This window comes from Colius striatus, chromosome 2 (genome assembly GCF_028858725.1).
Source record: "Colius striatus isolate bColStr4 chromosome 2, bColStr4.1.hap1, whole genome shotgun sequence".
NCBI classification, from domain to species: domain Eukaryota; kingdom Metazoa; phylum Chordata; class Aves; order Coliiformes; family Coliidae; genus Colius; species Colius striatus.
In genome coordinates, this window is record NC_084760.1 from 48,296,451 (window position 1) to 48,311,077 (window position 14,627).

At 40.8% G+C, this 14,627-nt stretch overlaps 1 protein-coding gene across 2 annotated transcripts in view; it reads right to left on the reverse strand.

Annotated features, from left to right (window-relative positions):
- Positions 1–14,627, reverse strand: part of PDSS2 (decaprenyl diphosphate synthase subunit 2) — a 125,438-nt gene that overhangs the window by 2,299 nt on the left and 108,512 nt on the right. Inside the window, exon 7 of one of the 2 annotated variants that reach the window (XM_061989825.1) lies at positions 13,259–13,294. The exons of the other annotated variant lie outside the window; for it this stretch is intronic. Within the exon in view, the coding sequence (XP_061845809.1) occupies positions 13,259–13,294 (36 nt within the window). The remainder of the gene's footprint in view (positions 1–13,258; positions 13,295–14,627) is intronic. 2 annotated transcript variants of the gene reach the window in all.

Here is a 14,627-nt window from a genome sequence, read left to right on the forward strand (position 1 = left end):
TCTGTTTTGGCTCCTCACTACAGCAAAACTGTGGGTAATTTAAACTGCGTCACCTATTACTTCATCGTCTGAATGATGCTGGTCCTCCAATGGGCACACTTAATTTAACAAAAAATTAATCATTTAATATCTGGGCATTTTCCACCTAAGCCACTGCCTGAGAGCTTTTGTGCCCAACTGACAGAGCAGCTGCTCACGTTTTCTGCAGTCAAACCTTGATTTTTATGAACACCCATTCCATCCCTTATTTTTGTAAACAGACATAGGATGACACACATTGAACTCCTGTCTCTATTAAGACAGGTTTCTATTTATGTATCATTTGATTATGTTTGTAACAGTGGATGACAGCAAATTCCGACAGTAAAACAGGACATGTTAAACTTTATGATACTGAGCTATATCTATGCAAACTCAGTCTTCTCAGTAAGGGTGGGGAATTTCACAACAGTTTGGTGATACACCAGATGAAAGAAAAGAGTTTCATGGAATAACAGACATTTCATGGCAAGGTGCTGGAAAAAACTGGCACCTAAAAAAACTTTGTTAAATGACAGGTTAATTTTCCTTCAAAACAATACAAAAATGACAAACAAAATATGTTTTTTCCCAGTACCTCAACTTGTCTGAAGCTCTGAATAGTAATTATACTTATTAAGGGCTTTTTTAGTTGCTACTTTTTTTCCTGAACAGCATCATGAGACCATCATGAAACAACATTATGTCTTCCACCAAAAATACAGGTGTCCTCAACCAACTCCAGCCTTATGCCTCTTGCTAGAGCCTGGGAATCAAGGCCAGGTGGATCCTCGAGACTTGAGTATCTCAAAAGCACAACAGCATTTCATGATCTTTTATGTGTCCCAACCATCTTTCATAGCTGTATCAGCTGTTTAAAAAAAGAAGCTATTCTTGAACACAGGTATCTACAGTAACTAATTATACAGGAGTTTATAAATTATGTTTTCCTCCAATATACAGTCCAATGCCCCAACTCAATTACAAATAAATCAGTATAACCTTAGCTACTGAGTTTAAATTGTATTAAAAAACATTGAAGCTACAACCAGAAGTCCCTCATTTTATATAGATACTTGCATTCATATTGAATGAATGACATTTGTTATCTGAATACAAACTGAAGTGGATTCATTATCTGTATTTAAAGATGAAATTAGCTGAAAGCATATTACAGCACTTGAGTGTTCAAGTCCCAGTTCATAAAAATTTTATTCTCCACTTCAGTTAGAATCTTCCTGCACTGTGTGTTGGGAAGGAGCTTGCCCTGAGGCACAAATTCACTGCATGGCTAATCCAACATGTCTTCTAATGAACAGGAACCAGCCATATAACCACAGCTTTACAGCAAAGGTGGGGATAGGTGAGATCAGGTACGCTAACAGCGTGAGGAGGGGTTTCTTCCCCCTTCCTTGACGCGCAACTTTGCATGACAGTAAAACCCACACATCTTGAAGCAAACTCTGTTGATTTGCTACAGCTTATTAGTAAGGTTTAGTATACTTTCTAATACCAATGTAAGTATACATGGAGATCTAGACAGGAAAGAAAATAGCTCCTAAAAAGTCCTCAAACTAGTCAAAGGTCAGAGGAGCTTAGCTCACGCATGTATGACTGTATGTATGTACCATGACTTACTTGTTATACCAAAATCTGGAAAAGGGGAGAATTCTAACAGAGGACAGAATCCATTTACACGCTTGTCTTGTGTAAGCCCTTAGACACATGTAGCGCCTTGAAGCCAAAACAATTGCAAAGCTCGTGTCAAACTATACGCTGAGGAATCACTACACAAAAGTCAGACTGATCTGCTATTGAGTGTTTCCAAGCAAAGTTCAAGGAACTTCAACATGAAAAATACCTGCTCATATGGCAAGCTCCTTTCTCAGCTTTTCAGTCAGAGATCATCTTTTGTGACGAACAATTTATAGTCCTTAAAAACTTATTGTCACAGATTTGAGTGGAGCCGCTTTTTGCTTGGTAACGGGGGGAGGCAGCTGCAGTGCAGTCCCCATCAGTAGTTCTGGAAATATCCCCCGGGTCTGAGTTGGACTCACCTCCAGCCTGGCCAGGCCATCCTGGTGCCTCTGTTTTCACTGTTTAAGAAGGGAAATCTGAGCTGAAAGAGGAGGTGTAGGAGTGGTGCAAGATGGAGGCGACCATGCAGACCCCACAGTTAGAGAAGGAGAAAGAAAAGAGGAGTGCCGGACCAGAGACCCATCTGCAGTCCATGGTAAGAGCACAGGCTGTGCCCCTGCAACCCATGGAGGGCAATGGCAGGACTGAGAGCCACCAGCAGCTCTGGGTGAGTGCACGGGCGAGAGAATGTGTGAGGAGGTGGCCATGGCGCAGGCTGTGCTGGAGAGCCTGTGTGCCATGGAGCAGACCCATGTGAGAGGCAGAGAGGAGCTGCAGCCCTTGGGATGAACACACATCAGAGTGGCCCATGCAGGGCTGCCTGGCCTGTGAGGGACTCTGTGCTGGAGCAGGGAGGATTGGCGAGGAGCCCATTAGCTGGAAAGGACTGACTGAAATTCCATTTCCTGCTGCCCTGAGCCCTTCATGGGGGGAGGAGATAATGACAGCGGGATCAGGGCTCTGAGCCTGGGAAAAGGGAAGGGGTGAGCTGAAGGTGGTCTTAAAGGGCTGGTGTGCTCTTTGTCATTGTACCACTCTGTGGTTTTTTTCTGTTTGTGTTTTGGGGTTTGATGTTTTTGGTTGTTGTTGGATTAAATTCTGTTTTCTTCCCTAAGTTGAGGAGTCTAGTCTGTTTTGGCTGGTAAGTGGCAATTGTCACTCCCTGTCCTTAGGGCATTCCAGAGGCCCTGTGTACTTATGGCTGATCACGGTCCTTTGTTCCCAGATGGGCCTAGAACATGAAGCTTATCTGTTTTATATTCCATTTCCAGAAGCAGGCAGTCAACTCAAACAGGCATGCAGAGCACTGGAACGGGCCTGGCTGTTCTCAATGATGTCCAATGACAGGAAAAGGGGCAACAGGCATAAGCTGGAACATAAGAGGTTCTAAAGAAATATAAGGAAAAACTACACTGTGAGGGTGATGAAGCACTGAAATGGGCTGCCCAAATGGGTTGTGGAGTCTTCTTCTCTCCCGACATTCAGAATCCACCTGGACGAGTTCCTGTGTAATCTACTCTAGATGATCTTTTGGCGTCCCTTCCAACCCTTGAGATTCTGTGATACACTGAGGCAAAACAGTCTGGATTAATCCACACTTCATGCTACCTCTTCTCAGCTGGGGTTGTAAAGGAGGAAAAAAACACCTCAAAACCAGAAGAGTACAAATTTGGTTTCTCATAGTGGGATAGTTATTAAAGAAATACATAGTATAGCTCCACAGGCTTCAGTAGACCTGTGTTACGCAAAACCCCATAATTTTGGTCTTTATTGGTACTGTTAGCTATATTACAATTAGACTTTCACACTCTCAGTTTTTGTGCTTCTATGATTTTATGTAATGAACTTCACAAACTAAGTACATAGAAAAACCAGAATCAATGTATACAGTTTAGATGTATTATTTTTTTTTAAATTTAATTTGGAGAGGAGTAGCTAATTTTTGAGGTAAATAGAGAAGCAAAATTAACTGCTTTTATTTGTTACTTTCTAAATTTTAATTAAGTCCCCTCATTAATTTCTTCCAAAAAGGAATCTGCTTTTTCAGTCTCTACTTATTTGGCATCATTCTTGTGCATCAAACATATTTCCGCTTGTAGGAACAATTTCATCCATCATTAAAACACAACCTTCTTCAGAGAAGCATTCAATAATTAGAAGTGAATACAAGTCAAAACACAGATTGCTTCAACACACTTTTCTCCAGCTGATCTGGAAAAAGAATAGTCTTGCAAAAGCATAGCCAAGTTAAAAACGATCCCCTCCTGCAACATACCAGCACTGTTTTCCTTGAGTACCTTCTGTTTTCCTCAGTATATTCACATACTGACTAGGCTTGACAGTTTTCCCTGATACACATGAAACTCAGAACCCCAAAGTTTTATACCTGAAGGATGTTCAATGAATATCAGAAAAAACAACATCATTATCTTCACAGTCTGGGAAGAAAGATGCCTGTCTGAGCACTGAGAACAGAGCACATCAAGAGTCTTGCTCCATTTAGGCTGCTCTATCTGCATTAAAACCAGCCTCATCCATTTGACCTACAATTAGTTTATTTTCAATTCATCTCATTTCCTAGGCTTTGGCAAGAAGGAGAGATTGCACAAAAAGCAAAAGAAAATAGATATGGAAAGGAAGGAAGTGTTGAGCGTTTATCATTCTCATACCGACTGCTCTGAATACATACAGGAGGACAAACTGCTGAGTGAGAAACTGGGCTCTGTTTCTCCAGCTTCCTCCTTCCCTTCTTGTCATTTCCTTCTCTTCAGTCATCTTATGCTAGCAAACCAAGAGGAGGAGAAAGGGATGCTTTCTGAGCCCTTCCAACTTCATGGCTGCTTTCCACTATCTTCCCCTCTGCACCCACATGCTCTAGGCATGTCCAGCAAATAAATGGGAACAAGCCATTGATTGTTCCTTGAAGATTGCCCCTTGGAAAAGAGATTGCCCACTGGAAAGGAGAGTTTTACATCAGTGCTTTGGTTTCATGCTTCCATTTTCCAGTCTTTGGGAAACAACTACAAGCACTAAACAGTTGGAGTCAGGGCATTTTCCACTCAACACTCTGGGTTTGCTGGGCAAAGAACAGAACCAAAACCCAGAACAGCAGCCACTGTCTATGAAAAGTGGGATCTGGGTTCAAGACCTTAGTCTCAGGACTGTTTCCATCTCTCTCATTAAAAGGTAGCAGACAAAACAGAAGCAGTTTTGGAGCAATGGCCATGTAACCTTATATAGTCCATTCATGGTTCTGGCCATACATGTTGGAACAAGGATGCTTACACTGACTTACCCTTCCAAATCCATCATAAAACCAAAAGAGTAAACTCATGTGTCTCATCTCTCTGCTTACGAGCTAGCAAGACATTAAAACTACAAAATTATTTCCGGCAGTAGAGTGTAAGTCCATAATAAAACCTGTGTTGCCTAAGATCCTACCATATATAAAACTGTAGTGAATTCACATTCCTGCTCCTACTTTGCAGTGTTAATGTTTGGGTTTTCTCCGACTATTTAGGCACATTCATAAAGGATATTCTACATTTGGATTAATAACTCGACAGAGCTTACACAGCTTCTAGATTCTACTGAATTGTTACAAATATGCAGAGAGTAATGAAACCTTAATGGTGAATCTCTAAACCAACTGGTAATTTCACATATGGTACTAAATGGTCATCCAACAGTTGTGGTCTCTAACCAGATTTGACAACGTTAATCTTGATTCAAATCATTGACCAACAGGCCAAGTGGTCTACATCCTGTTTTCTTGATCCTTCAACTATATCCTTTTTCCTTCACAGTTAAGTTACCTACACACATTTTTTTTCTCCTCCTTTAAGCAGTGTGTTCTTTCAGCACAGATCATTAACCACTTCTTGGGCTGCATTAACAAGTGCATTCAGCAAGCAATTATTGTCCCCTATTCAGAACTTGTGGGACTGCATCTGCAATGCCATGCCAAATTTTGGGCTTCCCACTAAGTGAAAGACACGTGCAGCAAGCACAGTGGGAGTCTATCTCCCTCTCTACTCTGCCCTGGTGAGGCCTCATCTGGAGTCCTGTGTCCAGTTCTAGGCTCCTCAGCTCAAAAGGGACAGGGAACTTCTGGAGAGAGTCCAGCGCAGGGCCACCAAGATGATCAGGGAACTGGAGCACCTTCCTTACGAGGAAAGGCTGCGGGAACTGGGGCTGTTTAGTCTGGAGAAGAGGAGACTGGGGGGAGATCTTATTAACATTTACAAATATCTAAAGGGTGGGTGTCAGGAGGTTGGGACATCCGTTTTTTTTTATTGTATCTAGCAACAGGACAAGGGGTAATGGGATGAAGCTGGAACACAAAAAGTTCTACTCAAACATAAGAAAAAAATATTTTACTGTGAGGATGAGGGAGCCCTGGCACAGGCTGCCCAGGGAGGGTGTGGAGTCTCCTTTCTTCGAGGTCTTCAAGACCTGCCTGGACACGTTCCTGTGCGACCTGATCTAGGTGGATCTGCTTCTGCAGGGGGGTTAGACTAGATGATTTCTAAAAGGTCCCTTCCAACCCCTACCATTCTATGATTCTATCCAGATGATATGGGGCTGAAGCAGTACATGATCTAAAGGGAAATGCTGGAAACTGCTTAGTTCAGCTTCAAGAAGAGAAAGTTGTTACTGCTGTCTCAACTACCTCAAGGGCAAGGAGTCTGGAATGGACTCAGACATGCACGTGGATGAGGAGCAATGGGCACAGGTTTTAGCACAGGAAATGCTGATTAGACTCAAGGATATTCTTTTCCACCAGGAAGGAGGTCAAGCGCTGTAACACGTTGTTCAGGTTGGCTGTGGAAGATTTGTCCTTGAAGTTATCAAAACTCAACTGAGCAAATCTGAGCAAAACTATGTGAGAGGTTGGACCAGACATCCCCCAGGGGTCCCTTCCAACTTTAGTTTATTCACAGAATCATTTGAGTTCAAAGTACTATGCTTTACGGTCTCTTTGTTTTAAAAACACAAAGAGAAAATTTCTCATCCATACCACAGAAGTTAAGTCTCGACTGCTGTGGACAGAATGGCTTGTGGCGAAAGGTCGAAGAGGCAAGCTAGGGACTGATGGATTTTGGAGACTGAAGAATTAAAGGAGACAAAAGCTAAGCAGGTGTTCAAGTGCAAAGACAACTAACTTCAAATCTTCTCTGCTAAGATACTTCTGCCTTATTTCCACGCCAAATGAAAGAAGATTCCTTTCAGACAGCTTTACCTACAGGGAACAACAAATTTGAAGGGGAAGACTCCCTGTGAATATGCAGTGAATAATTTGGCTGTACTAGACTTGACGTCCAAAGGTAGAATTGAGAACACTGAAATTATTAATTTTATTTTGTGCAATGGTCAAATTTAGGATTAGTAATTAAATGATATCAACAAGTAACTTCACATTATTTATTATATAATGACTCTAAGCAGCTGAATTTGTTAACTACTGAAATCTTCAAACATCATGCACCCTCCCTGTGCTTGAAATGAGCTTAAAAAAAGAATCACAAAATCATTTTGGTTGGAAAATACCTATAAGATCATCAAGTTCAACCACTCCTCTCACCCTATCATACCCATCACTGACCCGTGTCCCTCAGCACCTCAGCTGCACAGCTTTGCAACAGCTCCAGGGATGGGGACTCCACCAGCTCCCTGGGCAGCCTGGGACAGGGGCTGACAGCCCTCTCAGGGAAAAAGTTCTTCCTCAGCTCCAATCTAAAATTGAGGTTCAACCGGTGCAATTAAGGCCATTCCCTCATGTCTAATAATTCATAACTGGAGACAAGAGACCACCCCCCACCTTTCTATAGCCTCTTTTCTGGTAGTTACAGAGAGTGATCATGTCTTCCGTCAGGCTCGTCTTCTCCAGGCTGAGCACCCCCAGGGCCCTCAGCCCCTCCCCAGCACACTTGTGCTCCAGCCCCTTCCCCAGCTCCGCTGCCCGGCTCTGGACACGCTGCGGCCCCTCAGTGTCCCTCTGGCAGTGAGGGGCCCAACACTGAACACAGCACTCGAGCTGCGGCCTCACCAGGGCCCAGCACAGGGGACGGCCACTGCCCTGGGCCTGCTGCCACACCACTGCTGATACAAGCCAGGGTGCCACTGGCCTTCTTGCCCACCTGGGCACGCTGCTGGCTCTTATTCAGGCAGCTGTTGGCTTTCCAGCTGCACATCCCCAAGCCTGTAGCATTGTATAGGGTTGGTGTGGCGCAGGCTCAACAACCCACATTCTAAATTTCTGAAGTGCACAGTACTCACTGAAACAAAAAGAAACCACAACACAAAGTTTAAATTGATCTGCAGCCAAGTGACTGAATAATGCTCTAAGTGTTTGCAGTGTTCTGCATGGGCTTTTCCAAATTTGTTTTCTCTTTTGTGGGAACACCACATTTAATAAGCACTAACATTTTAGACTGCTGAAATGTTACCTTGAAAAGGTACTGACATGTTTCACAGCTAGTAGACCAATTCTGTAAAATTCTTCCTTTGTTTTTTTAAGTACCTTGGAATGTCTCAGCACCCACTCTAAGTTTTTTTGTGGTTAGACACAGTGTTATGCTTTTCCTTCTCAAAATGGGCTGGACAACCACTTAATTGCATCACTTCATATGGTCTTTTTTTAAAAAATTTGTTAAATCTTTGTTGGCTATATGCAGACAGATGAACTTGGGGCAGTATTCATCCAATAGTTTCTCAGAAACCTTTTCTATACAAAAGGTAAAGGAATGCATCTTTAAAGGACATAAATACCCTGCAGAAACTTCCATTGTTAAAGTAGCATTTATTTTCCTTACTTATCTGACAAACAGAAAAAAAATCTCTTTTTACTTCAAACTCAAAAGCACTCAACAAGGAAGAGACCAAATCTGGAGACAGTCAGCCCCAGCCGCAGAGGAAAGATGGCCTCCTTACAGGGAACACTGATACTCCAGCTGTTAATGCAGTTCTTGTAGTACACTTTGCCAAAAAATTGCAAGTCATCCCAAGACACTGATTGATTGTACAGACCCTTTAATGTTTCAGAAGAGGCACCAACTCCTCCTCCTTTTGCCTTCCTACGTCTTTCACAATGAACTTAACAAGGCCCGCTAGCTTTTAATTCTAAACAATGGTAGTTAAGTGATGGCTTTTTACCAAAACCTATGACTTCCTTAAATCACATTAAGGCAAACAGTGATTGCTAATTGTCAGCATACACAAGCAATTAACTTGACATTTATGAGAAAAGATGTGATAGTTGTTGGCTTTAATGAAACAACAGATGTGCCAGACTCTCACCCCAAAGAAGCCATGGAAAATACCCACTGATTAAAAACAAAGATACAACTGTTTTTTGGTACTGGATTACACCTTGGTAATTAAGATATAGTTAATTCCAACAAAGGAGAAAATTGCTTCTTCTGCATGGTTTTGGCTGTCTTTCTAATATTACTAATACATCTAAAAAAACCTATATTCATTTAATCACTAAGTGTTCTAGTTTTTAATATATCTAACAAAAGGAACAAATGGCAGTGGCTGCTCCAAACTGCCACTGGTTATCATCTACAAACAAAAATCCTCCACTTTTAACTGTCTGCTGCATTTCAGGAGCAAGAGAGTGAACAGTCTATGGTCTATAGTCTCACAATTCAAAGGAGATGTGATCAATCTCTGCAACTAGCTGAAAGCAGGTTGGAGAGAGGTGGGGGTCAGTCTCTTCTCCCAAGTACCCAGTGATGGGACAATAGGAAATGGCCTCAAGTTGCCCCAGGGGAGGTTTAGATTGGAGATGAGGAAGAACTTTTTCCCTGAGAGAGTTGTCAGCCCCTGTCCAAGGCTGCCCAGGGAGGTGGTGGAGTCCCCATCCCTGGAGCTATTGCAAAGCTGTGTAGCTGAGGTGCTGAGGGACATGGGTTAGTGGTGGGTTTGGCACTGTGAGGGGAGGGGTTGGACTCGAGGATCGTGAAAGTTCTTTTCCAACCAAAACAATTCTATGATTCTATGACACATCTTGTGATGATTCTGTGGCATTTAAACAAACAGAACAAGAGAACTAGTGTTGTTTCCACCATGGGGCTGTCAAGCTGCTATGCAGACAGCACTGCCCCGGATGAATGCACTAACCGTGGCAGTTCACAGTGAGCTGGGGAAGTGCAGCCATGCCACTCTTGCTCACAAAACTGGATGACACTGTGTTACTGTTATTTATTAGTTGCATGACTGTAGGCCACCACTGAGAAACCTTGTTTCTGAATGTGACTATTGCCTTTTAACTTCTCTCTCTCCTACCAGATGGGAAATCATGACATTAGTGCCATGTGTATGAATGGCTGAATCTACCACTTCTTGACTCACACTACTACCAGTACTGTACAAAATCTGCTCTCTGTGATAACGTTGCACACAGTGTTTCGTATAGAAACCAACAAAGCACATCACAGCATACTATGTATTTCCCATGCCAGTTTGGATGAAAGGCCTCTATGATAGACAGCGGAGCGAACGGACAGAGCTACAGGAAAAATAATAATGTCTTGCTATGTCCTCTTTCACTTGACTTAATTTATCTTTTTCTGAATATTGTATTTGGAAAAGCAACAAATCTTTGCAGTAGCACATTCATCGGCTGCAAAATACAGGATTTATTTCTTCATTTAGCCTCATCCTATAAATTTTCCAGAGCTTTGGCCAGAAAATAAGAATTACTCCTAGCTGACTCATTTCTGCTACTAGTTGTGCCTTTGTTATACTCATTAAGGCACCATTAAGGCCTTGACTTCAGTGGAGAGTTTTTAATCAATATTACAAAACAGTAACAATTAAATTGAGAATCTCAATTTGTTGTTTTAGAATTACACAGCTTATATTGCACACAAAGCAGATGTAAAAGGGATAAAAGCTTTTTTATTTTAAAAAGTCAGAGATTTTTGCCAACAACCCACATACAAATGAGGGAGACAGGTTTCTTTCAATGACGTAAGTGAATTTTGTCCCTGCCATATATTGGTACTTTCTCTTTTGGTACCTGAGGAATACCACTAAAACAGAGCTGAAACTACTGCTTCATCTCTGGAAGAGACTTGGAAACACCATAATGACAGATCAGTAATTTGTCTGGATGCAGTGTAATGGTGTAGGGAAAAACTAAGTGAAACATTCAGAGGCTAATGTGAGAAAATACATTCAGAAACACAGACCTTAAAATAAGCCTTTTGTGATATCAAAGTCCTTCTGATAAACAGATTGGGAAAAGCTGAGAAGAAAAAAGCCACAAAAAAACCTTGCAGAACACAGTGATCTTATTGACAGCACAGACCTAATCAAATTAATATAAAGTACTTCACTTCTATAGTTATGTCAGTTAAAAAAACCCCAGGGATACCATTTTAATATAACATGCATCAAAAGAACAAATCAAAATTCTTGAGAAGTCTCCAAATTGAAATAAAGGTAAGTCCTTTGCCTTTCAAGGAGGCACGTTAAAGAGGATGATCTTAAATTTCTCAAGTTTACCACCATTCATTATTTTAATTGAAAGCCACGGTAAGTAAGGTAAAATGTTCTTAAGTAGGTTAAACAGCTAACGATTTTTGTATATATATGTTTAAGAACATCATTTTTATATCAACTAAGTGGTACACTGAAGTTCAGAATAAAAATTAAGAGAACAAAAATAATAGAAATTTTTGTAAGTTCTTCAGCTAGTTTTGGTGGTCTTTGCTTCTGCAAAATTTAAGAGCAGATATTGTGGGAGACTCAGCGAGAAACAAGCCCTCAAATTTGATTAGGAACATTAAGGTAATTCTAGGAACTGAACAGAAAGATGAGAGGGAACCTTGATGCTGAGAAGAAAAGACCAAACAAAACACTGCTCTAGTGATGTAGAAATAAAAACACAGTAAAGGGCAAAAGACAAATACTAATTTGTGCTGCACAACATGCCTTCTAACTGTCTGTGTTCATGTACTGGCCAAGCTATTATGCTGGGGTGAGCTACAGGTTACTGGGTTCATTTAGGATGGATGTAACTAATGACCACTTCTATTTTAAACAAAGAAACACACAAGAGAAGGATGTGACATCATAGTTTTGAAACTGACTTCTACAGAAAACAAAGTTGATTATTGTTTGAGCTCACAAAAACCATGGAGAAATTTTCACTATTGTTACTGAACTCAATATCTGTGCTTGTGTTGGATTTAGTAAAGCCTCATGCTTTCTGGCTGAAGTAAATTGCTAAAAATAAAGAACTTGAAGGGCTTTTTCCCCTTCCTATCCTTTTAGTCAAGTGTTTGAGTTGCCTAAGCACACTGTAAGTTTCCAAATTTCATAGGAAGGATCCAAAAGACGAATCTGAATTTCAGTCAAAATGTAGAATGCACTGACAAATACTCAATTCAGTAAAGCAATTTTGAATGATCCCTTCGCCCCCTTTAAAAAAACCCAAACTATGGAAATGACATTGTAGCAATTCTAATAATTAAAAAGGAGAAAACGTATTCTGGACTTAGAAAAGCAAGCAGCCTAGCTTAAACACTCACAGAAGTCTCACATACTCAGACATACTTGAAGAAGAAATACAGTGCTCTCAGTGGTGATTTAGAAGTCATAGCTGTACCAGCTCTTCTATTGTAGAAAAAAACCACTAAAAGCACAACAATTTTAAACAGCTTTTTATGTTCTAAGAGGAAGGACAGAGAATCTTTTTAATAATCCAAATGACAATTTTTCCTTAATACAAAATAATTGGGATAAAAATCTGGCCTGTGTGAATTAGTCTTCCATACCAGCAGCAACCAGTCATGGCTGTAACACTCTTTAGGCATCAGTTCAAGAAGCAATTCTGAGTCATGTGTGTGGCTCAGTAACTTATATATTCCCACTGATGCTGGAGATAAGTAACTGGACTCTCACTATCTACTTAAGACTCAGAACAAGTCAGGCTTGTGCTCAGGGAGCGAGTTGGGAATACATCATCTTCTGTTTCCACCACGAGCACACTGTGCTCCAGCATTTAAGCAGATGAACCTTCTCAGTCATGTCCTGCGGCGCTCTAACAGCTTTCTGGTATCCCAGCTACTTTCAGTACATAAGACAGTTAGTTCAGGTCTGTCATCGTTACAGGGCATACACATCATTATGGTAGCACATACAGTGGTGACTTGGCCACAAGTTGTAATGGGGACTGGAAGAAACACAGATTATTGTAAAACATGTGTACGTATACCCTTTAATAGATGTCATGGCATTAAGGTGAGATGAAATACAACACAATGTTCTGTCAACATATAGAGACCTAGCACTGGGACATAACCTGCAAATGACCGCAGAAAAAAAAACCAGCAAAAGCCATCAGAAGTCAGTTTTCAAAAGCAAGTTTTGAAGAACACCAAGAACAGCAAAAATGATTATTAAATAGCTACGCTTGATACTTACAGTATAGCTATTACTGGCTTTTTAATACCGAGAAATTGCACAAGCTATTCTCCCTCCCTCCACATACACACAAACAAAATATAATCTGACTTTTTTCTCAATTGTCAAGAATATCCTTGAGAATATTACAAAAAAAAAGGAGATTTAAATGTAATTCACCAACCTTCTTATAGTCCATTATATTTCCTTTTCCTTGTGCCTTAAAGAGAAAGAGAAATGTTATATAAGATACTACATACTACAAACTAGAGTTGCAAGAATAAAGAATGCAATTAAAGGAGCTACTACTTCAAACATAACTGACTTTCTTTAGGAATCTGAGATGGAAAAACCTAAAATACAACCAAATGTGTTACCAAGTTATACAATATGGTTCTGTTTCAGATGAGAGCTGCAGATACTCAATGTAATTTCTTTTTATTATGACTTGTAGCTAAACATTTGTTGAATCCAAAATGTTTTGGTCTTAAGAAATCTTGCTGTTTGCATTAATTCATTTCTCCCTTGAGATTCTGAAATAAACTATACTTCATATTAGCAGTAACAGATGTATTTTCTTAAAAGAGAACTCTGTGCATCCATAATGATTTGAATACAAGTAATAGTCTAGAGCTCTGAAAAGGGGATGGTCAGGACCATTTCAGGGCTACTAGACCTAGGTTAGAGGTGCTTTTAAAATTGTATTTAAGTATTAGCATCACCCTTTACTTAAGCAGCAAGCACATGCAACCTATAACCTCTAACCCATTCAGAAAGAAGCATGAATAAATTTTAGATTTCTTCTTGCCCAGACACAGAAAATATGTTAAGTCCAACTTCCTAAATTTTGTCACAGGATGATATAAAATAGAAGACGTCTATGCCTTTCTCATTCAGTGGAAGTGCTCTGCCAGGTCCAGAACATTCCTGCTTAATCAACCTGAAGCTTTTCCCTTAGGTCAGATCCAGTATCACAATCACCTCATCCAACTCCAGCTCTTCTGTTTTCAGGTATATTGAGAAACAATCCCCTCCTTTCCTTCCTTCTAGCCTCCACAAGGGAAGACCACAAACCTCAGTTCTTCTGGAACATATTTCCTAGAAAGATGTAGATTAGGACCACTACCTCTCCAATGTCCTCTGTGGGGACTTCAGAGAGCAGCCAAGAGGAGCAGGCCAACTGGCATGAGGAGAAGAGCTGAGGCCTGCACTGAAGAGGAATTCTATGCGGCAAGCCTAGCTTTGATGAGATGTTGCTGAGATGCCACAGATTTGGAAAAAACAAATTTTTTAAAGGGGGAAAATAAATTAGAGAAAAGAAAGAACAAGAGACTAAGCAAGCAGAACAGGAAGGAAAGTAGATAGCAAAACCAATTCCTCTGAAGGAGAAAGGGGATTGATCCACAAAACCTCTTTACTGCTGTCTTTAAGCTGCCTAAGACTTGGCTTTTCTGGAATGCATATTAAGAAAACAGCCTTAGAGCATCTGGGAGTAACAAAGCCATTGCCAATAACTGCTTCCTTATTCGTGTATTCCCATCTCTTTGATTTGC